The sequence below is a fragment of the Malaclemys terrapin genome, chromosome 15 (genome assembly GCF_027887155.1).
Source record: "Malaclemys terrapin pileata isolate rMalTer1 chromosome 15, rMalTer1.hap1, whole genome shotgun sequence".
NCBI lineage: Eukaryota > Metazoa > Chordata > Testudines > Emydidae > Malaclemys > Malaclemys terrapin.
Genome location: NC_071519.1, coordinates 31420336 through 31442763, shown reverse-complemented (window position 1 = coordinate 31442763; position 22428 = coordinate 31420336). Strand labels below are relative to the sequence as shown.

Genomic DNA, 22428 nt, shown 5'->3' with positions numbered 1-22428 from the left:
AAGCAATATCTAAAGAACCGGAGCTCAGCTAGCCGGTACGATAGTTAATCAGCTCAAACAGGTGAGGCGGTTTCTAGGTGATGGTTTGAAGTGACTCAATGATGTAACAGTGCAGTGGGGTTTGGACAGTCTGAACTAGACAGAATCTCGGAGCATGCAGCCAGGTGCACCCTTTTATGAGGGTTGCTGTGGAAGGGAATACTGTTTAAGGGAAGAGGGGAAGGCCACGGGTTAGAGCACTAGCCTAGGAGGGGGCAACCTGGGTTAAATCCCTGATCTGCCACAGATGACCCGTAAGTAAGATGACCGGTAGGTAAGTACTTAGTCTCCCTGTGCCTCAGTTCCCTATCTGTAAAGTGGGGATAATAGCATTCCCCAAACTGCATAAGGACTGTGAGGTGCGCCGACACTGTGGGAACGGGGCCAATGACTACCCTCGCTAGATAGCTGTACGGCCCCATGGACGCTTGTTTACTTTTCATCAGGATTCCAGCGATTTGAGGTTTCCGTGAGCTGCCTGGAGTACGAGAGCAGGTACTAGGTTCCTGTGGGATGGAAATGGGGTGGCAGCCTTGTGCCGCTTGGGGCGAGGCAGGGCTGTGACCCAGCCAGGGCTCAGCCCGCTGGGGGGAGATGGGCCAGGGCGTTACGATGCTGGGGGAAGCGCGCGGTGCTGCGCTGGGGGCGTTGGAGCGTGGCCCCCTCAGTGGGTGCCGGTGCCAGGGGATGGCTCGCACGGGGTGAGGGGGTGACGGGGGGCGAGCGGGTGTCACTGTCGTGCCAGGGGGTGGGGACTGTCTCATCACTGACTCCCTTCCAGCACGGAGGGGGGCTGTGCCCACCTCAGGGAGCCTCCTGGGCTGTGCCCACGGAGCGGGGGGGCTGTTCCCCTCTGCGAGGAGGGTGTTTCGGGGGGGAGGGGGCGGGGCTGTGCCCAGCGGTGGGCGGGGCTCCCCGAAGGCAGTGCCCGGCGGGGGCGCGCCGCGTGCCCAGCCCGGGGGGGAGGGTGCTCGGCAGTGCTGAGGAGCGAGCGGGCGCGGCCCCGGGCGGCGGGGGCGCGCGCAGCGTTTCCCGCGGCCGGGCTGGCTGGGCTCGGGCGGCGGCGGCCGAGCGGGGCCCGGGATGACGGCGGAGCTGCAGGCCGAGGCCGAGGCGGGCGCCGCCGAGAGCCAGGGCACGGTGAGAGCCCGGGGAGGGGCGCACTGGGATCCTGCTCACCTGGGGGGGGCCGATAGCGGCCGGGCCCCCCTGCGATCCCCACGGCGTAGCTGGGAGCCCCGCCCCGGGCCCCGGGCGGCGGGCTTTCAGGGGACCCCGGGGGGCGCCGCCCACGGGCTCTTCCACCCGGCTTGTCTGTTTCCTGCCCGTCGTCCCCCGCTGCCTGGACCCGTCCCCGCGCCCCGGGGTGCTGCAAACCGGGGGTCCCCTTGGCTCGTCACCCCCAGGTGTGGTTTTCAGGGGAGATGGCCATTCCCCTGGCCCAGGGCCGGCTTCGACCGAGACCTGCTGGGGGATGATGGCAGGGGCGGCTCCGGGCACCAGCGCAGCAAGCCCGTGCCTGGGGCGGCAAGCCGCGGGGGGCGGCGTGCCGGTCGCTGTGAGGGCGGTGGTCAGGCGGCCTTCGGCGGCACGTCTGCGGGAGATCCGCCGGTCCCGCGGCTTCAGCGGCCATTCGGTGGCGGGTGCCGAAGGCGTCGGGACCGGCAGATCACCCGCAGAAATGCCGCCGAATCCGCGGGACCGGCGGACCGTCCGCAGGCATCCCACCTGACTGCCGTGCTTGGGGTGGCAAAAAACATAGAGCCGCCCCTGGGTGATGGGAGCAGAGAGGGAGGAGATTAGTTCCGTAACCACCACAACAGGTTAACGAGCCCCAATAATTCCTTCCGTTAGTTCTATTATATCCCGGAATTTCAACTCAAAAGTATTCCACACCGGCTCCAAAAGAGTCGTACCAGAAAAGTTCAGCCGATGCACTTTACTTTTTCATCTTTTCAGTTAATAAATAAAAAGGCTAATACAGTATTTGGCACTTATGCAGTATGTACCCGTTTAGTGCATTTTACAAATTTCTTTTCTTTATAAATTGATGACATCATGACCGGCCGATAAAGTAAATGCCACAACACGGTTAACATTGTGTGTTAACCGTGTTGTGGCATTTACTTTATCGGCCGGTCATGATGTCATCAATTTATTTTGTGAAGGGCAAGAGATCTCTTTGGCAGACTTGCAGCATCTTTGCGGAATGATGATGTTTCCTATAATATAGGGTTGATTTGCTGGGTATGGACAGATGCTAACATGAGTCATGTTCTGCCATCGGTTTGCTTTAGTAACATCCATATATTTGTGGCTTAACATTGTACGTGATTTTAAAACCGTTCATGTTAGCTAGCTAGTGTCAAATGGGAAGAATTTTAAGATTTGAGAGATCAAAGCTATTAATAAAGTTTTTTTCAGCTTTTTGATGGAAGTGCCTTAAACCTAAGTGTGAATATTCGTCTCGACTGGTTGGACTGAAATCATTTGTGATGTCTTTATTTTCTTCCCCACACCTGTGCATCTGAGAAGGAAATGGACACAGCTTTCATAACACCTTGACTATGGAGCTTCATGTGTCTGGTGAAGATCTTGCTTGGAAGTGACTACCCAAGTGCACCCCTGTATTCACACCCTACACATGGTTGTAATAATCTTTGTTCACAATATGGCTTGTAAGATATCATTTGAAAACCAATAACCTGCTGGTCAGTAATATCATGGTGAAATGTATCTGACAACGTTATATGTAAAGTTATGAACGTAAGCTAAAATCATGATTGAAGTGTGTTTACCAGACAAATTTGGGGAGTGAGTAAACCTGTTTCTCAAAGACAAAAGACAAAGCTGATGCTTCTAGCCAGCTGTCATCAAAGCTGATGGGCCATCATTTATCAGCTGGTCATTCTTTGGCAAGGAAAGGGGGCAGAAACAAAAAGATCAGAATCGTAGCAAATACTATGGAACCTCTTTCACCACCAGGTTTCTTGACTCCATCCTCACAGCAGGAATGAACTTTAACTAGGGGTAACCCTCAGGAAAATGCTTTTCAAAGGTGAGGGGCAAAACACCCCAAATTATCTTTCCCTATCTATCTCTCACCTTTTCACCCAAAAGGCAAAAGAAACAGCCATTGGACTTTGGGAGCAGATCCTGGCCTGAGAATTTGGTCAGCAATGTTGCTGGAAGCATGTGGTAAGGGTCTTCACCTTGAACCAAGTCAAACTTGTTAAGTTTAGTACTAGGAAGCATTTTATCTTTTTTTCTTGCAACCATTTTTGACTTTTGTGCTTTATACTTATACTCCTTATAGTTAAATAAACTAGTTTTTCTTTTTTCTTTAATTAAAACTAATCCAGGATTATGAATTGTTTTGGGGTAGCTTCATTTAAGGTCGCAGACTGTGGTATATTGATCCCCTTAGAGGGGCAACAGACCTAATATACCAGCAGAGGGCTGGACAGTGCAGAACACATGTTTTTTGGGGGGAGAATCCAGGACAGGGAGTGTGTTGGGGTCACCCTGCAAGTAGTAGCCAAGACTGCTGAAAGCCAGAGTGTGGCTTGGTGTTTGCTGACAGACTGTTTGGGTCAGAGTTGCTGGACCAAGGCTAAGGCTGGACACAGACACTCAGGATGCTGTTTGTGAGGAGCCCAGGTTGGGAGCTACAGCAGCAAAGCATTGCGAGGCCCCCCAGGTTGCAGGGCAGGAATGACAGCCTCTCACTGGTTTGGATTGCACCCCGAAATGTCATAATGACTGGGTGCTTCCAGCTTCTATCAGTGAGTGTTTTTCTTTTGACTTCAGTGGGCTTTGGATCAGGCCTGTGGTGGACAGAGACCCATGCTTGAATCCTTAAGTGGGAGCAGTAAAAGTATCCCGGGGGAAGGGAAGTTTAGTGTAAGGTTGCTGCTTGACCGTGCTGAAGACTGAATTATTCTCTGGAAGGTGTACGGGACAAGCAGTGACAATGCGAGCTTCCCTCATCTCTGTATGTTGCCACTGCCAATGTGCCTCAACACTGACTTGGCAGGACATGTCTAAAGTGAAGAAAAGAGTTCGAGCTCCATGGCCCATTCGTTCCTTATGCTGTCTGCCAAGGGTGCCGTTGGAGGGATCAATTAGTAACAGGGCAGGTGTCTACAAAGAACATCTGCACACTAGGAATCCCACTGAGGATTCTTTCTCCCCCCCCCCCCCCACTTGATTCATGCAGGCCATTGAAAATAACAGCTACAGAAGTATGAATTTCTGTCTCCATGAAGGAAGCTAACCCCAGTGAATATTTATCTGTCTGCATTCTAAAGTACACCTTTGCTGTTAACAGCATGAATTGTGTCTTGTTTCATTAGTGACTGAAGTGCTACATTTAAACAAACAAAAACAAAATAAAACAAACAAGCAAACTACCACCAGACATCACTGGAATGACTTAGAATTTTCTTGGGACTCCACTTTTACATTTTTTTGGTGGATTAGTACATAGGGATAAAATAATTTGCAAGAAATAACTTTCTGAAAACCTACTCTATCCCTCTATCTTGCTGCCCAACTGGGAAGAATGTTTGGGAATACACTAGGGGAAGTATCTCCATGGGGAACAAATATTTAATAATATGCTTCTCAGTTTCACAGAGAAAGGTATAACATGATTCAAAAGATGGATAATCCATCCAAAACATGATCCAAGTTGAAGCTAGACAAATTCAGACTGGCAATAAAGTGTAAATTTTTAATGGTGAGAAGTATCAGGGGGTAGCCATGTTAGTCTGTATCTACAAAAACAACAAGGAGTCTGGTGGCACCTTAAAGACTAACAGATCTGTTAGTCTTAATGGTGAGAGTAATTTACCATTGGAACAATTTACCAAGGGCAGTGGGGGATTCTCCATCACTGATAATTTTTAAATCAAGATTGGATATTTTTCTAAAATCTGCTCTAGGAATTATTTTGGGGAAGTTTTCTGGCCTGTGTTATATAGATATATGATCATAATGGTCCCTTCTGGCCTTGGAATCTGTGAAGTCTGGACACCATTTCTGTCTATATAACCCCTCAGTAATTCATTTTACCTCTTGCCATTATTAAAACAGCCTTTAACTTCTGTGCCATGTACAAAGACTCATCTTCTGAAGCCTTTTTTAATGTAGGTTGTATTACTTGCCTTTAGAGGACCCAATTAAAACTGTTCTGAAGGATGCAAGTTGTATGTCCATAGACATCAGTAACATGAAGAGAACATGAATAGATTCACTTTCAATCTCATTTAAGTTTGAAAGGCCAGGGACTTCAGCCGAATCCAAGATCTTCAGGGAACTATATTCTTGAGATAATTTGGCTGTGGGTTCTGCATTGGAGAAATCAGTGGGAACAGGCAATTGATTTTGTGTGTGTTCTAATTGTGCAGTATTTATGCAGTTCTAATGTCAAAATTGTACAAGACTCAGAGTCTGCATATGTACATTAAAGCAATGGCCAACTATTTTCATCCTTCAATCTAGCTAGGTATTGGATTGCAAAAGGTTTTACTGCACAAATGCTGGAATTGTTGTTAATGTCCATCTGTAGGTTTTTAATCTTCTTGATATCTATTTTCCAAGCATGATAAATGTGAAGTTAAAATGCAGTTGGTAAAGGTCACCTATCTTGTGTGCTGCTTCCATGCAGGCCACTGTGTTGTCCTTCATGCAGACTGCTATTTCTGCCGTCTATCCTGCCTCTAGCCTTTCCTGCTTTAAATCTCTCCTCAAAGCATATTACTTCAGGTAGTTTATATTCCATAGCCATTTTAAAACAACAAATCTAGGACTCTCATGACTCCCTTAGCTGATTACACCATCATCTTCCCCTCTGTCAGCCCCTTGTTGTTTATCATCCTATTCTGTTGCTATAGTCTTAACGTGTATTGTAAGTTCTTCTGGGAAGGGACTCCCTTTCTTGTAACGTGCCAGGCACGTTTGTGGTGCTGCCATATATTATAATTGTTTCCATTACATATGTCCAGTTTCCGAGGTGGCACAACACAAAGACTAGTCAGAACAGAGTGGGGATTTTTAAACCATTTAATAAATATGACACTTAAAACATGCCAATGCAGATGTGTTGGCACTTGCCAGTGGTTGTTTGCCATGAATGCAAACCCTCTCAATATGTTGTACAGAGGAAACCTTCAGTTGCTAAACCCTAGTCTTGTGACTGACATGCTAGTGCAATAAATTGTGCCTTAGTGGAGACCCAGAGGAACAACACAAACTGATTGGCGAGTAGGAAATGGTCTTTAACTAAAGGTTGGATAAAATTCCACCAGAAGCCTTCGGGATACGTCCATAAAGGTCACTTAAGACAGAGAGTTGCCTGTTGACTCTAGTTGCTTAGTCCCTCTTTCACAGTAAAACTGTTCCTCGTTGAGCACACAACATGTCTTGTCCTGGCTTGTGTTTAGTTATTGTGTGTTTTTTATTAACGTGAGTTAGACGTAGGTAAAAGGTTTATGTTGAGTTTTCCTCCAGACCGAAAAAAGAAAAGAAAATGCCCTGCAGCGCAAAGGGGAGTTAAGCAACTGGAATACAACTTGGTGTGGCAGCAAAATTAGAAACATGATATAATTGGTTTGCCTTTGTGAAAGGACTGCAACCCTGATCCTCAGAATGTTGGCATTAGATCAGCATGCAATTTCCCATTCTACTGCCTGCTAGTCATAAGAATTTCCTGTTTCTTTTTTCTCAGGAGTCGCTTTGGGGATAGGGAGAGTTTTTATCCAAGAATTAACCTAAGTGTGTATCGGGGGGGAGGGAGGGCAGTAAGATTGGTTTTTACTCAGTGCATTCTCAATAATTTTTGATATTTGTAGTTTTAGCTTTTTATATATTGTAGATTATGAAAAGGATAAAGAATGTGAGCTCTTCGGGGCAAGCACTGTGGTGCACCCATTTCTCCAAAGCCATGTTGCTGTTTGATAATGTTTCTAAGTGAAATAGCAGCAATTGAATGACTGCTGTTTGTACTTTGGATGGATGGTTGGAAACAAAGGTGACTTGCTTAATTCCTCTAGGAAAACATGACTCAAATTAGATCTGAATGTGTAGAGTTACTGTTAGTCTTATCAGACTATGGGAAGAATCTTACAGTGGAATTGCAGAGCAATAGATTTAGGATCAAATAATTGTACAAATTGGTGAGATTAAAACTCTCTGGATAGGACTGAGGGTGGGCTTCTAAAGAGCCTCGTTAGCATCAAGTATGTCAGAAGTGATGGTGGAGATTTCTCTCTGGGTGCTAATGTCTTTCCTACACTCCTGATTGCTGCATTGCAAAGCTGTATCTCACTGTCTCTAATTCCAGTTGAAACCAAATGCTAGAGCTAGAAGGCTGCTGAAATGTTTCTTATGCAGGAAGAATTGTCACGGACTAGAATAATCAAGAGCTCTGACTCTTTATGGACAATTGACCCCCCTAGCTCAGTGCTGTCTCTAAAGTTATTCATAGCACTGGGATGCTTAGACAGTAAAGCTGATGACCACTGCTACAAAAGGACAGTCCTTTGAGTCAGTATTTATGCCAGAACTGGCACTTAATACAAAGTAACTACGTCTATATGAAGCATTTACAGATGCTCCCCAGGTTACTCGCGCAAATTCACACTTACGGAAGAAGTTCCATAAGCCAGAAATAGGATTTTCAAGTTGTGGAAAATTTTGCGTAACATATGGGTATACGTTTCCGACTTATGTCAAATTTGAGTTATACAAGGCTTTCCGGAAGGGAACGATTGGGTAAGTCAGGCGGCGTCTGTATTAAGTTTCAGATATGCTGTGAGTGATTATCATTAGGCTTGGCAGAATTCAGTTTTTGTTTTGTGATAATTTAATGGATAATATTGATTATTTTAAAACATTTTTTCATTTTTATCTGTTCAGATTCTCAGTTGCAGGAAATTATGGGGCACCAGACAATAGTGACAGTAGATATTGAGAGTCAAAAGTTAAAGCTTTATAGCCATTAAAACACACATTGTCAACGTTGTATATCAAAATATACAAAGTTAAATATCCATGGATCAAACTCTAATAAATTCTCATGTAGCATTTTTCTTACTCTTTCTATCTGTAAGTTTCAGTAATTATCTATGGAAATATTTTTTGGTCAGTTTATGTGTGTGTGATGAAATTCAAGTTTGACATTTACCGATAAAATATAACCCTTTTATCTTACTCCATTTAGCACAAATTCTTTGTCCAGTGATCCACATAGACTTTGGAGTTACCTCTGTGCAGTAGATGAATGCTTTTGTCTACCTGTAAGGCTGAAAGGCATCTTTCACCATGCTGTTGTTGGAGCCCTAAGCTTTCAGATCCAACAGACCAAGTGCTGACCATTCCTGACTAGTATTGTTTGACTCATTCTGAAGTGAATAGGACCACAGTGTGATCTGTAGAAAACTGGTGTCATGAACTCCCTCAGGCTAATAACTTTTAGCTGGCTGGCTTCCACATTTTGCACCAGCTGTAGTGGTCAAGGGCAGCCCCATCTGCCTTTCATAATAATTCAGTGTGGAGGTTGGAAAGGCCTGGATTGCTCTGACAAGGATTCTCAACAAAAAATCTATCACAAGACCAAATGCAGGTTGGAAAAAAAGATTTCTGGCCACCAAAGCCATCTGCGACATCTGGCCCCTTGACTGCTCCTTGAGCTTCTCTCAGTTGCAAACTTAATTGACAAAGAGTGGCTATCTCCCACTGTCCCCACCATGCTCTTGAGCTGCTTCCACAACCAGCGAGAATCCCCTCCGTCTTATCCGGTTTGAGCTTCAGCCATCTCATGTCTTGGCCAGGCACTGGAAAAGTAGACATGCTGCACCATCTGGACTCAGTAAAAAAAGACCTGTGAAACTGCATGTCACCCCAATATTGACAACTCCACAGTCTGGACTGCCTCCTTATCCCCCATAGCAACCTCAGACACAGTAAATAAGGGGAATGTGGAATAAAACGCTGAGGAACTCTGCATAGAGTCACAGATGTGAAATTTCTGTATTTGTGATATAATTTATTCCTGATGTTTAACAACAAAAAGAAAAGAGAGAACTTGAAACCTAAAATAATGTCTTTCATGGTCAAGGGTTGGTTGCAGTCTCTGTATTGAAAGATTTTTGAGTGGTAACTCAACCAACAAGCAGCTAGCTAACCAAAAATTCAGAGCTTCTTGTGGGAGGAGGGGAAGAGGATTCTCCAGGCCCACTGTGCTCTATATCTCGGTCACCTTATTGTAAGTGAGAAGTGACACACACAAATGGCATGTGCAACTAGGCTTAAAATAGCCCTCCATCAAACCCACACACATTCCCTGGGCTCCTTATATGTCCTAATGCACATGCTGCTTCTCTTTGAGAGGATTGATTTACATGGGGCACTGATGCCCTGCCCCTCTCCCCCAGTGTAACTATTGGCATTTTTACCATTTCTTCTCAGATATGCCTTTTAACATTCTTTTTTAAATACAAACAAAAATTAATGTTAGTCTGTAAACCCGTTGGAAGAATTCTAACATATTCAGATTGAAGTCTGACAGTGTCATTATCTCAGGGTGCTGGGTCTTGTGTTAGTCAAAATCATAAGCCCCTGACAAGACGCGCGGCAGAAGCTTGGTGTCTTTCTCATTCACCTCCTTACATGAACTTTCTTTGTCCTTTGTAACACAGAATTGCCAAATGCTCTTAAACCGCTTGGGAGAAATCACAGGAATTCAGGATCCCTCGTTCCTTCATGCAGCCCTGAAGGTTAGTATGCTTTGCGGAGATACTGTGAATGTCGTCGTTGTTCTATTCTCAGCTGACTTTGTCTTGTTGCGTGCGCTGCTTCAAGCTTTAACAGGTATATGAGCTTTCTGTAAATAGCATTTAAACTCCAAATATTTGTTTGGCATTTGTAATATGCAGATATTAGAATACTGCCTTGCTTGAGATGTTCAAAACTGGACTCGACAAAAATAGTAGAATATGTGCTACAGGGAGCAATTCTGTTCAGGGCCGGCTCTGGCTTTTTGGCTGCACCCCAAAAAAAAACAGGGCAGCCAGAACGGCAAAGCAAAAAAAAAAACCTGCGGCGCGGGAGAGAGAGAGAAGGGGGCGGCCAGGGCTACAGCAGGGGCGCTGCCACGCGGCCCCTCCCGCTGCGCCGCCGCCTGCCGCGAGGGCTCCACTCCGGTCGGCGGGGAGGGAAGGAAGAGGACTGCCCTGCAGGGCGCTCTGGTTCTCCGTGCCGCTGTCCCCTACAGGGTGGCAGGAGCGGAACAAGAACAAAAAAAAAAAGCGGCCGTGCCGCTCTAGGATTGTGCAGAACGCCGCCTCCAACAATCTGCCGCCCCAAGCACCAGCTTGCTCAGCAGGTGCCTGGAGCCGGCCCTGATTCTGTCCACACAGGAGAATGGACCAAGTCACCTATTAAGTTATTCCCTGTCTAACTTCAGTTATTTTAAAGACATGAGAGGCCTGTGTGGGTGGATACATGAGTGCCGCATATGATGTTATGGCTGGAAGGAAGTAACTCTTCTTTGGATTAATATCCATTCTTCTAAATTTTGAATCAAACTATAACAGGAGCAGTTCCCATACTTTTCCAGCAGTAGGCTTTAAGAACCTGTTCTGCAACTACAACAAGTATTATGCTGAGATGCTGTAATCATTTCCGGGAAACATTGAGGTTTGGCTCAAGTGGGCTTTTTCATGTATGTACTGAAGCATAACAATAAATAAAAATGTGGGGTAAAATAAGTTTTACTTCAGCTAAACAGTCTTCACAATTCTCCACAGCTGAAACAACCACCACAGACTTGTGGTTTGTGCTTTCAGACTTGTGGTCGTTTTGCCAGAACTGGGAGCAGAACAGCATATGCTATAAAGAGGCACATGAGAGGTCCTGAATAGAAGAAGAAACACTTTCCTGGAAAGATCCCTACTATAAATCATAGTGTGCATTATAAATTGCAGCAGAAAACAGGGAGGGACTGAAGGGTAATACAGCGCTAATATTATCTAGTCTGGGACCATTGGAGTCTGTTCTCTTGAGGCCTGTCAGCCAGGAGGTGGCTGTTGCTGCTGACTGCATGAGGAGACTTTTTTTAAAAAAGAAGGAAACTAACAAATAACAAACAAAAAATCCCCTTCAATGTTTCTTCAAGTGGGAGTTGTTGTAATGTGAATTAATTGATTATAGAGTTTTGGGAGGGAAAAAGCTTTTTGTTTGTAAATTTTAACATTGCTTTGTTCCCTAAAACTAAATAGGTCTGTCTGCCCATGTTATTTTAAGTTCTTTCTCTTGTGATATGGGCTGTATGCTCTGTGTTTAACATATGGTTCCTGTAGTTCCTTTACACATTCCTACAATTATAAAGCAATGCAGAGGGCCACACTCATGACTTTTTGAGGACACAGTGCTCCTACCCATTAATGACAGGTTTCAGAGTAGCAGCCGTGTTAGTCTGTATCCGCAAAAAGAACGGGAGTACTTGTGGCACCTTAGAGCTATATGCATCTGAAGAAGTGGGCTGTAGCCCACGAAAGCTTATGCTCTAATAAATTTCTACCCGTTAATAAGGCCCCAGTTGAGTAAAATGCTTAGACACGTGCCTAACTTTAAGCACATGAGTAGTCTCATTTCAGTGGGCTACTCAGATGCTTAAAGTTAAGTATGTGCTTAAGTACCTTGCTGATATTAGAGCCTGTGAATGCTCTAATCTCTTTTAAGGAAACCAGAGTTGACTGAACGACACTTAAGGTGTAGAATGAACGCTAATTATTTATCATCTGAGAAATTTTTCAGCTTTAAAATTTTAACTCCTTGGCAGTCAGCTTTTCCGCATGGCTGGAGAAAGCTGACCTGGTACCAGCATGTTCTCTTTCACGTGGATGGTGTTGATTTTCATTCAGATGTATATAAAAGAATCTGGAATAATGGGTACTTGGCTATTTCCCCCCCACCACCCTTTTTTCCTCTCAGGCCGCAAATGGTGACCTAACAGATGCAGTCAACTTCCTCACTGAGGAGTGTGTTAAAGAGCCAGGCCAGGAAGCAGTCGCTGTGGAACCATCTGACTGTGAAGGGAGTGCTGTGGGCAAAGAGCAACCCACCAGTAGGTGGTTCATTCTTATCTGGAATATTGTGTGCATTCGTGGTCACCCTTTCTCAGAAAGTGATATGGGTTTATCACTGATAAGAAATTGCTGGCGGTGAAATTCATCCTGCCGAGCTACCCACAAGGCTTGTGCCCTATATAAGCCCCACTTAGGCACTTTTCACCAAACTGATGAACTGTCATTTTGAATTCGTGTAACAAGGCAACAGGGAACAACTGAGTCCATTTTAGAACTCCACCTTTTTGTTTCACCCTTTCTGTTGCATAGGCCAGGTACAGCTCAGGTTGCGAGGTGTCCTTGCTCTTTGAACCAATGTCAGTCAAGTGAAGTGGTTAAGGAATGTGTAGGTTTAACAGGATTTGATGTTGCTGAAAATTGGTTCAGTTTTATGGACCTCTTTGTTAGACAATGTTTATTTGTCTTGCACAAACATGTGCTAGACTCTTAGATTTTTTTTTCTTTGTGCGGTCATTGCTTTACAGCATATTCTTTCACATAACATATGGGTATGGCACAGTCGTGTAATTCTAGCAATAACAGATTGCTTAGTAATTGTCAGCCCTACCTTGACACTACCTAATTATTTTAATCTGATTCTCATTTATAAGATGATTTTCTTGTTTATTTTCAGGTGGATGATATTTCTCATTAAGAGTACTCTCTTGTGTGTTCAGTTGGGTTTTCATTCTGTGGCTCTCTTGTACTTCAGGCTCCAGGGATCAGGCTCTGAATGCCCAGTGTTTCTGAGAGTACTTCCACTTGGCTGACATTTTTTCCCAGGTCAAGTAAACACCTCTTAAGTGATTGGCAACACGCCCTATCTTCCATGCCCATGAGTTGCATGGTAGAACTAGCAAACAGTGGTTGCTGATAACATACGGATAAGAAGGAAACAAAATAACCAAATAAGGTCCTGCCACCCGACCGGAAGACTAGAACATTATGGTCAGCACAAAAAATACAGACGGCCTTATTATACAGGATTAGAACAGTTTAGTGTCTGAAGGGCTTTGGCCAGGAGTGGGTCTAAGAAGCACTCACTGGGGAGGGCCTTGTAACGCAGGTAGACAAAAGGAGCTTAATGTTTTCCATCCATTTCTAGTATTCAACTATAACTAAAGACTGGAATATAGTGCCATAAGCCATACTCAGCATGCCACTTGCCCAACTGCAGTGATTTTCATTTTTAAAATCAGTTGTCTGCTAAGAACTATCAGCTCTTCTTGGAGGCTTATGACCTTCTCTGATCACTCCCCCCGCTTTGGTAGCCTTTTGTGACCTTAAGGGCTAGTCTACACCGGCAACGCTAAAACGCTGCCGCGGCAGTGCTTTAACGTGCCTTGTGTGGTTGCGGCGCTCTCTCCCAGCGCTCTAAAAAACCTACCTCCAGGGGGGGCGAAGCTCCCAGCACTGGGTCACTGTTTATGCTGGCACCTTACAGTGCTGAAATTTGCTGCTCTCAAGGGGGTGTTTTTTCACCGCCCTGAGCGAGAAAGTTGCAGCGCTGTTAATTGCCAGTGTAGAAAGGCCCTAAGGCACTCATACACCATAGCATAGAGAACTGAGGATAGTTGTTAAGACATGTACTTCTTTCTACAAATGCGTTAGCAGCCTGGGGAAACCAAACTCCTTCATTTAGTATTTTCTTGAGCATTTAAACCTAGTCTTTAAGCACTCTCTTTGAAGCTTGTGTTCCACTCTTTGATCGTTCCCACCCACTGAACAACCAGCTTCTTTTGTCACGAGAACTTCCTCGCTAGCCAGTTTCTCTTTCATCTAGAGAAGTAGTTCTTCATTCACTCACACATTTACCATTTTTGAGCTTACTTCAGCCTCTAAGGCCCCAAGTACCAGCAGGCTAGTTGTCCTAAGTACCTGCGTGTGTGTCTGATGTTAGAGCAACCGGGAGATACACAGCCACTAAGGGTAACATTTTCAAAAGCGCCTGAGTCACTTAAGTGTCATGGGGGCACTGCAAGTCAATAGGGTTTTTAGCTGATTTTGAAAATTTTACCTGGAGCAACTGGTGGAGACCGGCTTTGATGGCATAAGGTAAATAGCCTGTGTCCCATCTGCATTATATATTACAACAATTGCTATCACACACACAGCTGTGTTGTTGATGTTAATTGCTGTAAAATCACTGCTGATGTTTTCCTTAGAAGGTAGCGTACTGCACTCTTTTCCTGGAAACAGGTAAATGCCAAGAGCTGCTTTTTGCCAGAAGCATGGTTGGAAAGATAGTATCTGGCGGGGGCAGGGAGCCATGCTTCACATATCAACAGATCAAATAAGTATTTTTAACTTCTGGGAGGGCTCACTTCACCACATTTCAACAGGTTCTTGCTGCTCAGCAGCTAAATCTGTTTAGTGTCACTGCACAGCTGAGTAATGCTACTGACAGCTAGAGCACCGGTCCTAGACAGTAGGCCACATGACATTCTTCCATACAGATTACTGGGAACTAGGAGTTTGAATAACTGGAAATTGTTTTTAAAAGCAATTACATGCTTTGAAAACAAAACAAAACACCCAAGTATAAATATAAGGAAATTTATATATATAAATCTAAACATACAAGTACCTGGAAAGAATTTCCTTTAATCATGTAAAAGACAAATATGCTGCACAAACAATGTGTTGCCTAATTGAGCTGCCTGTTCTGCACTAAGCAGGTTTATAAAATAAGAAGCACCATACTCAGGAGTAGCTGGGGGGCCAGTCAATTACATTTTATTCTGCTGTTTAAGGCCCATCTGTTTCAAAACGGCTGCTTTCTTCGCTCTCTTATTCCCAAATAGGTGGCAAACAAAGTGATCTTGTAATTGGCTGAGCATTCACAAGACTCAATATGGGACCAGTGGTACACAATGTCTGACTTGAATTTGATTCCAAGTCTTTGCACAAAATGTTAACAAACTAAACCCTTTTACTTCTTAAAGCCATTTCAGTAACTAACACTGAGGGAGTGGTAATTAATGAAGAGGACTGGTTGCTAATACAGAACAATCTATATTGCTTGCTAAACTGAGTGCAAACAAACAACTGTGTTTTGATAAAGCCAAATGTAAATGCATATATCTTGGAACAAAGATTTTTGGCCATACGTACAGAATGGGGAGTTTCCTGGGAAGCAGGGAGTCTAAAAAAGAGTTGGGGGTTGTGGTGGATAATCAGCTGCACATGAACTTCCAATGTGACGCTGTGGCCAATAGGGCTAAAGCAATCCTTGGATGCATTAACAGGGGAATCTCAAGTAGGAGTAAAGAGGTTATTTTACCTTTGTATTTTGAACTGGTGCGACCGTTTTTGGAAAACTGCGTCTAGTTTTGGTGCCTATAGTTAAGAAAGGATGTTGATAAATTGGAGAGGGTTCAGAGAAGAACCACAAGAATGATTAAAGGATAAGAGAAAACACCTTGAAGCAGATCAATTTGTTTACCTTAACAAGCGAAGGTTAAGGGGTGATTACAGTCTAAGTACCTACATGGGGGACAAATATTTAATAACAGGTTCTTCAATCTATCTTAGAAAGGTATAACATGATTCAATGGCTGGAAGTTGAAGCTAGACAAATTCAGACTGAAAATAACACACAAATTTTTACTAGTGAGGATCATTAACCATTGGAACTATTACCAAGGATTGTGGTGGATTCTCCAACATTAACAATTTTTAAATCAAGATTGAATATTTTTAAAAATATATGATTTAGGATTTATTTGAGGGGGAAAGTCCTGTGGCTTACAAGAGAATCTGACTAGATCACCGCAATAGTCGCTTCTGGCCTTGGAATCTGTGACTCTGTGGTACTAAGAACTTTAATTAAGGCTTTCACTTTGTTTCCTTTTGTTAGACCAGTCCAAACGGCTTCTTATCCGCTTCCCATGTCCTAATCAAGGTATAAGGAAATCCTGGTCTTTCAATAGCACCGTGCAGTGCACACCTTTTTCCCAGCTTCCTCATAGATTGTAGAGTATTTGTTTTTTAAACTAAAGGGACATGGAGTTAATTTAATTTTTCAGCAGAAAGTTGTGATATTTCTGCAGTTTGATTTAATTGCATGAATGTAGCAAAATTGTGTTAACATTGTTTGGTCCTTGGCCTTTTTTTTTTTTTTTTTTTAAATGTTTCACTGATTCTAGTGCAAAACTGATAACTTCACTTCAATTTCCAGATGTGATTGATCTAACTCCTGATAACAAAGATGACCTCCAGGCAGTTATTGCTCTCAGCTTCCTGGAGTCTCTGGAAGTTCAAGCAGTGGAAAGAGATGCTAACAGGTCAATGAATGTGGATGTTGTTTTTTGTTCTTTACTTCTACATGCACCCTGGGGCTTTATGCAGAGTGTGTTCTTATCAACTGTAAAACAATGTTATTCATTCAACTTAAGAGGGCTTAGTGATGTTGAAAGGTGCTTGGACTATCACCCTCTGGGGACTGTCTCCAAGGTCCTTTGTGTCTGACTTGGAGAGACTGCATACCACACTGAAGGCTCATTATCTTCATGGCCAATCCTGTCCCTGCCACCTCTACGGATGTGACCAACGTAGAGGCTTTTGTGGCACCTATCCATTAAGAACTGTTCTGAGGCCTCCTGCCTCGATTTCATTTTACATAGGTTACTAACAGCCATTCACTTTGTCCCTTTTTAACTGGGTTGCATTTGTTGAGTTTATCTCCATTAACTAACAAACAGAATATGCTCTGTCTACAAATCTCACATGTAGGTCTATAAAAAAAGAAATGCTTGTAGTATTGTTACCCATTCCACCCCACAGCCCCTCCAACCCTATTTGATTCACCACCTACCTCTCATCTTTAAGAATGGAAGCTCTGTGAGGCAGGTGGGATGGCTATGAGTATCTATCAGCACAATGGGGCCCTGATCTGTAATATAATAGATAATAACATCATAATCCTAGAGATGACAGGCACTGTATGCCAGTCTGTGAGCCAGCTTCATGTATGTCTCCTGTTTGGGACTGCAGTAGTGTCCAATTCCTTTTGTCTTGTTCTGTTGTGGTTACTTGACTAGCCAAGCTTACATACCAAAATGAGTTTTTGTCCCTTTTAAAAGGCTGTCAAGACTCTCTTGTGATGCTTTCTTACGATGTCATGTTTGCATACTTGTCCTCTGCCAGGGCCCACAAAGCAAATGCTGCTGAAAACAAAAATCGCTCCAAAAGGAAACGGTGTGAAGTCTGGGGAGAGAATCCCAAGCAGAATGACTGGAGGAGAGTGGATGACTGGCCTGTTGGCATGAAGAACATTGGAAATACCTGCTGGTTTAGTGCAGTCATTCAGGTAATGCAGTGGTAGCAGTAATACTTTACCCTTTTGTAATGCCTGCCATCTTGGGGTCAAAACATGCATTTCATGCAATTAAATAAGCTTTGCAGCACCTCCATGATGGAAGTAATCTCCTCTTTTTGCAGGTGGGCAAACGTTGGCACAGAGAGGTTAGTTGACTTTCCCAAGGTCACAGTGAGCCAGCGAGCTATTCTGTATTTCTCCATATTCCTATCAGTAACTTCACATTAATATAAAAAGAAAAACTGGATGTCTTCACCCTGGGATGTAGTTTTTTGGGAGACTTCCATTACAGAACTAAGATTTGAGAGCAGATTGTGCAGGCCCACCCGGTTTCTACTTCACATTTTAAACAAAAATGATCTAAAGTGTGAGTTTCTTTTTGTGGCAGCATATTTTACTCTGATCCTGTTCAAAACCAGCAGCCAAGTGATCAGAGCAAAAATGAGATACAGAAAAAAGGCTATATAAATATATCCATGTATTTATTATTATTTACAAATGTGTGTTCTGTGTCATGGTGCAATGGTAAAATACTTCTTGAATGACAGAAACCAGACTGGTAAAGTGATGATAATGTAATTTTACTGGAGTGAACACTGGCTCCACAGCATATGGTGTATCAGATTCCAGTTAATGGAGTACAGTTAATGGAGTTAGATGCCTGAACTAATAAGAAACTAGACTGGGTGCATTATTAGCGATTATTATTAGTGATTAGTAAAATGAGAAGAGACAGCAGAAAGAAGAACCAAACACACTTAATTCTTCGGGCTCTTTTTACATCAGCAGATAAGTATTGGGGGTGGGAAGAACTCTCCTCACTCTTTCCCAAAAGGTTTCTCTTAATTTACTTAAAAAATTTAGTTGGGAGGGATGGAGGGAATTGAGTCTTGGGGAAGGGGAAGGCCAGATTCATAGATTCTAGGACTGGAAGGGACCTCGAGAGGTCATCGAGTCCAGTCCCCTGCCCTCATGGCAGGACCAAATACTGTCTAGACCATCCCTGATAGACATTTATCTAACCTACTCTTAAATATCTCCAGAGATGGAGATTCCACAACCTGCCTAGGCAATTTATTTCAGTGTTTAACCACCCTGACAGTTAGGAACTTTTTCCTAATGTCCAACCTAAACCTCCCTTGCTGCAGTTTAAGCCCATTGCTTCTTGTTCTGTCCTTAGAGACTAAGGTGAACAAGTTTTCTCCCTCCTCCTTATGACACCCAGAGCTGTTAAAGGTTTTACTTCTTAAGGAGAAAGTCACTGAAGAAGTTGGGGGTGAGTAAGAAAAACATACAGTCTGCAAAGAATGACATGGGCTTAGCAAATGAAGATGAGACCAAAGTCCAGACTTGAGTTGACCAGCCCAGACACTCTCTCTTAACCCTTTTTTCCTTTCAGTCTCTCTTCCAGCTGCCGGAATTTCGTAGGCTGGTCCTTAGTTATTCTCTCCCGCAAAGCATGCTTGAGAATTGTCGAAGTCGCAGTGTAAGTTCTCCTGGAAACGCCTGGCTCTTCCAGGGATTCTGGCCGTTTGTATTGGTGACTATAAAAACTGACTTGCTGCTTGTAGACAAGGGTGGGAAATTGCTCTTGAGGATAATCAGTTATTACAGAAATGGTTGAAAGTTTCTCCTATAACTTTTCTCAAAAACTAGGAACTGCAGAGAGAGTGGAAAATCTGTGCCTTGTTAATCTGTTTTAGTGACTCCAGAAATTCAGGACTTGTTTTCTCTCAGTCTCCCCCATACCTCCCCTTAAAACCCCAAGTCTCTAGCGAAAGTCTGAACTTCAGAATATTAGAGTACAGCTTGGCCTTCTTATTCTAGATGCCATATTACTTCTGGCACCTCTCCTGAGCCCAGATTTCCCACTTTGAGGAACCATTGCAAATCCTTCAGTTCTCCCATGTACTTGACTCTTGGTCAGATCTGCTTTCAAGAAAGATCCTTGCATCATGGGGAAGGAGATATGGGTTCCTAACACAAGTTGGTCTCTTATGAGACTGTCCATTATATTAACGTTCCTTGTGCTGGCCCTGTTAATTTACCTCTTCATATATGTGTCCTACTTTTATTGAGCAGTAGACTATTGTGCTCTCTTCTTTTCTAGGAAAAGAGAAATATTGCATTCATGCAGGAACTTCAGTGTCTCTTTGCTTTAATGCTGGGGACACATCGTAAATTTGTAGACCCCACTGCATCACTGGAACTTTTAAAAGGCGCATTTAAATCAGCTGACGAACAGCAGGTAAAATGGATACAATGCCTCTTGGCTTTCTCCAGAACAGCCCTAATAAAGATATAAAGAGTCATGTTTCACTTAATGCCCTGCTACTATAATTCCAAACACTTGCCTGTCTGTGTTTCACCTGACAAGTGTGTGTAAAACCCCCTCTTAAAGATCCATGACAGTGAAAGGCACATGCATACCAAAAAGACAGTTAAATAGCCAATGTGAAATTTGTCCCTTCACTGCTATCGGAGTTGCTGTTGGGGACCACTGGATTTGGAACTTGATTTCTTCTCCATGTCCCCAGCATAGTTTCCTCTGACTTAGTGCAGTGCTGGATAAAGTGTTCATCTTTGACCTAGAATAGTGGTAATAACACCTAGCTTGTATAGCTCATTCACGTGGTTAGAGATACCACAATAGTTTTGTGAGTATATTTGAACAAGTGTGAGATTTTAATAAAACCTGCTTCTATCAAAGCCTTTTCTTGGTAGAATCTTTCACTCTCCAATTTCTGGCTCTCTTTTAGCAAGATGTGAGCGAAGTCACACACAAGCTTCTGGATTGGCTAGAGGATGCATTCCAGCTGTCCGTGAATGTAAAGTGAGTTGTTATCGTTTGGGTTGTTTTTGCTTACTGGCCAGAAAAATAGATTTTTTAATTAGACTGTTTGGCTAATAGATGCTAGAGTTTAAATTAATATTTTAGGCAAACCAAGAAACCATTTCTTCACTGCAGCAGTCAGGATAATCCCTTTTCAATAATATTCAGCATTCTGTGTTTGCATCAGCATTTCTTGCCTAGATAGGTGCTTTTATTCGATGCGATTGTGACCTACAGAGTACATAAGTTTTTATGGAACTCTTCAACATGGATTATTCACCAGGTAATAAACTCCATATTGTATTGTTTAGAGTTGTTACAGCCGGTGGTCTAAATTCATATTGAATAGTGCATTAATCTGTAGTGTGATAGTTACAATTATAAAAGGTCTTGACATGTACGGGGTCACGCAGTATGAAAAGCATCTGCTTTTTACACTTAAATAACTGTTGATGATTTTTTTAAGTGCAGAAGAGTAATTTTTTTGTCTGTACGGATAAACTGGTTTGTTTAAAATGCATAACTTGAGTTCTGAGTGCAAACTTATCCAGAACCAGCAATTATGGGTTAGAATAGAGATCAAGTGTCCAGGACTCCTGGGTTGCAATCTTGATTCTGACACTGGCTTACTCTGTAACCTGATTTAGGCAAGTCACTCCCACCTGTGTGTTATCTATCAGCATAAATGGGATGATGATATTTACAAAAGCATCTTGGGATCCTTCTAAAGGCACTTTCAAAATGTAGAGTATAATTATAAGTATTACTACAAATTGATGGCTTTCTCTTCTTTTGGTTTGTTTGTTTTTAGGCACAAAGCCCAAGGCTGAGGTTTAGCTGTTAAATTTAAGTCCATTTTAATACCTTGTGGCCTTTAAATAAAAAAAAAAGGGCAGCATATGTAATATTTATTAATTGAGGAACTACCTATTCCCTCATAGCTTGGGTTTGGGGCCATTTTTGCTGCCTTTTGCTCCAGTTATATTAATGCTGGTTATATTTTGTTGATGCCATCAAAATAAAAATTCTAATATATATGTATTCTTGTGAAGACAAGTGTAACTCACCCATATGCTCCCTTTCTGTCTAACAAAATGCGTACACTCTCCTTTTGAAAACAGCAGCCCTCGAGACAAATCAGAAAACCCAATGGTGCAACTCTTCTATGGGACTTTCTTGACTGAAGGGGTCCATGAGGGTAAGTTAGAGATTTTTGGTTTTACATTTAACTCTTTTTCTGAGTGGTTTGATTGTTGCTGTAGTGTAGATCTATGATATGATTTGTGACATTGTGTGTTGTTGCAGTTTCTTGGTGAGATTGTCTGTCTGGTTCTTCGCTATTACAATAGGCATACAGATTAGATTATCTTTATATAGTTGTCCTAGTGCCGGTGAATATAATGTAAAGTCTGTTCTCCAAAGGGTAGTATCCTCTATTAAATACTTACTGTCATGAGCATAGATTTGTAAAGGGTCTCACCTCTAGAGAAGATGAGCCAAAGGGGCCTAATTTCTCTACTGTGATGATGTGTCTAACCTGCCTGCCCGATGAAAGATCTTGGGTGATTTGTTGCAAGATCCCGTGGAGTGTTACAAGCTGTTGTTTTGGTAGGAAACATATAGTTGTATATACTAAAATAAGTTAGAGAGGAGAGAGTTTTTGTTGTTGTTTTAAGGTGGTTTATATTTTTTTTCCTTCCCCTTTATTCAGGCAAGACCTTTTCTAAGATAGAGACCTTTGGCCAGTATCCCCTTCAGGTAAACGGTTATCGGAACTTAAACGAATGTTTGGAAGGGGCCATGGTAGAAGGGGAGATTGAGCCACTACCTTCTGATCAATCAGTGAAGTATGGACAAGAGGTTGGTTGCATGTATTATTTGCTTTTCTTCAAAGGCTGCAGTCAATGTAGTGGACGGAGGTCCTATTGTATCCTGGTAACTTAAAATGGTGACTGTAAAAATTCCCTCTTCACCAAATGTAAAACATTTCGTGGTCAGTCTGTTAAATGTACATTAATGTTAAATGTGAGTTGATATCTAAGCCACCAAGCCCTAGTTTATTTGTAAAGACCTTGTTGTCCAATGTAACTTACTCCAGGAGTTTA

General features: G+C 43.1%; 1 protein-coding gene across 7 annotated transcripts in view; it reads left to right on the top strand.

Moving 5' to 3' along the window:
* Positions 1-1064: 1064 nt before the first annotated feature.
* The window catches only part of USP28 (ubiquitin specific peptidase 28), a 44558-nt gene continuing 23194 nt past the window's right edge, over positions 1065-22428 (top strand). For 2 of the 7 annotated variants that reach the window (XM_054004868.1, XM_054004862.1), the window contains exons 1-10: positions 1065-1179; positions 9741-9818; positions 12037-12169; positions 16351-16456; positions 17319-17481; positions 18890-18976; positions 19601-19738; positions 20250-20323; positions 21445-21521; positions 22035-22183. In XM_054004868.1, the coding sequence (XP_053860843.1) occupies positions 1123-1179; positions 9741-9818; positions 12037-12169; positions 16351-16456; positions 17319-17481; positions 18890-18976; positions 19601-19738; positions 20250-20323; positions 21445-21521; positions 22035-22183 (1062 nt within the window). In that variant the 5' untranslated portion in view covers positions 1065-1122. Of the gene's footprint in view, positions 1180-2463; positions 3238-7595; positions 7816-9455; positions 9478-9740; positions 9819-12036; positions 12170-16350; positions 16457-17318; positions 17482-18889; positions 18977-19600; positions 19739-20249; positions 20324-21444; positions 21522-22034; positions 22184-22428 lie in introns of those variants that run through there. The other 5 variants (XM_054004863.1, XM_054004865.1, XM_054004864.1 and 2 more) reach the window with 5 other exon arrangements.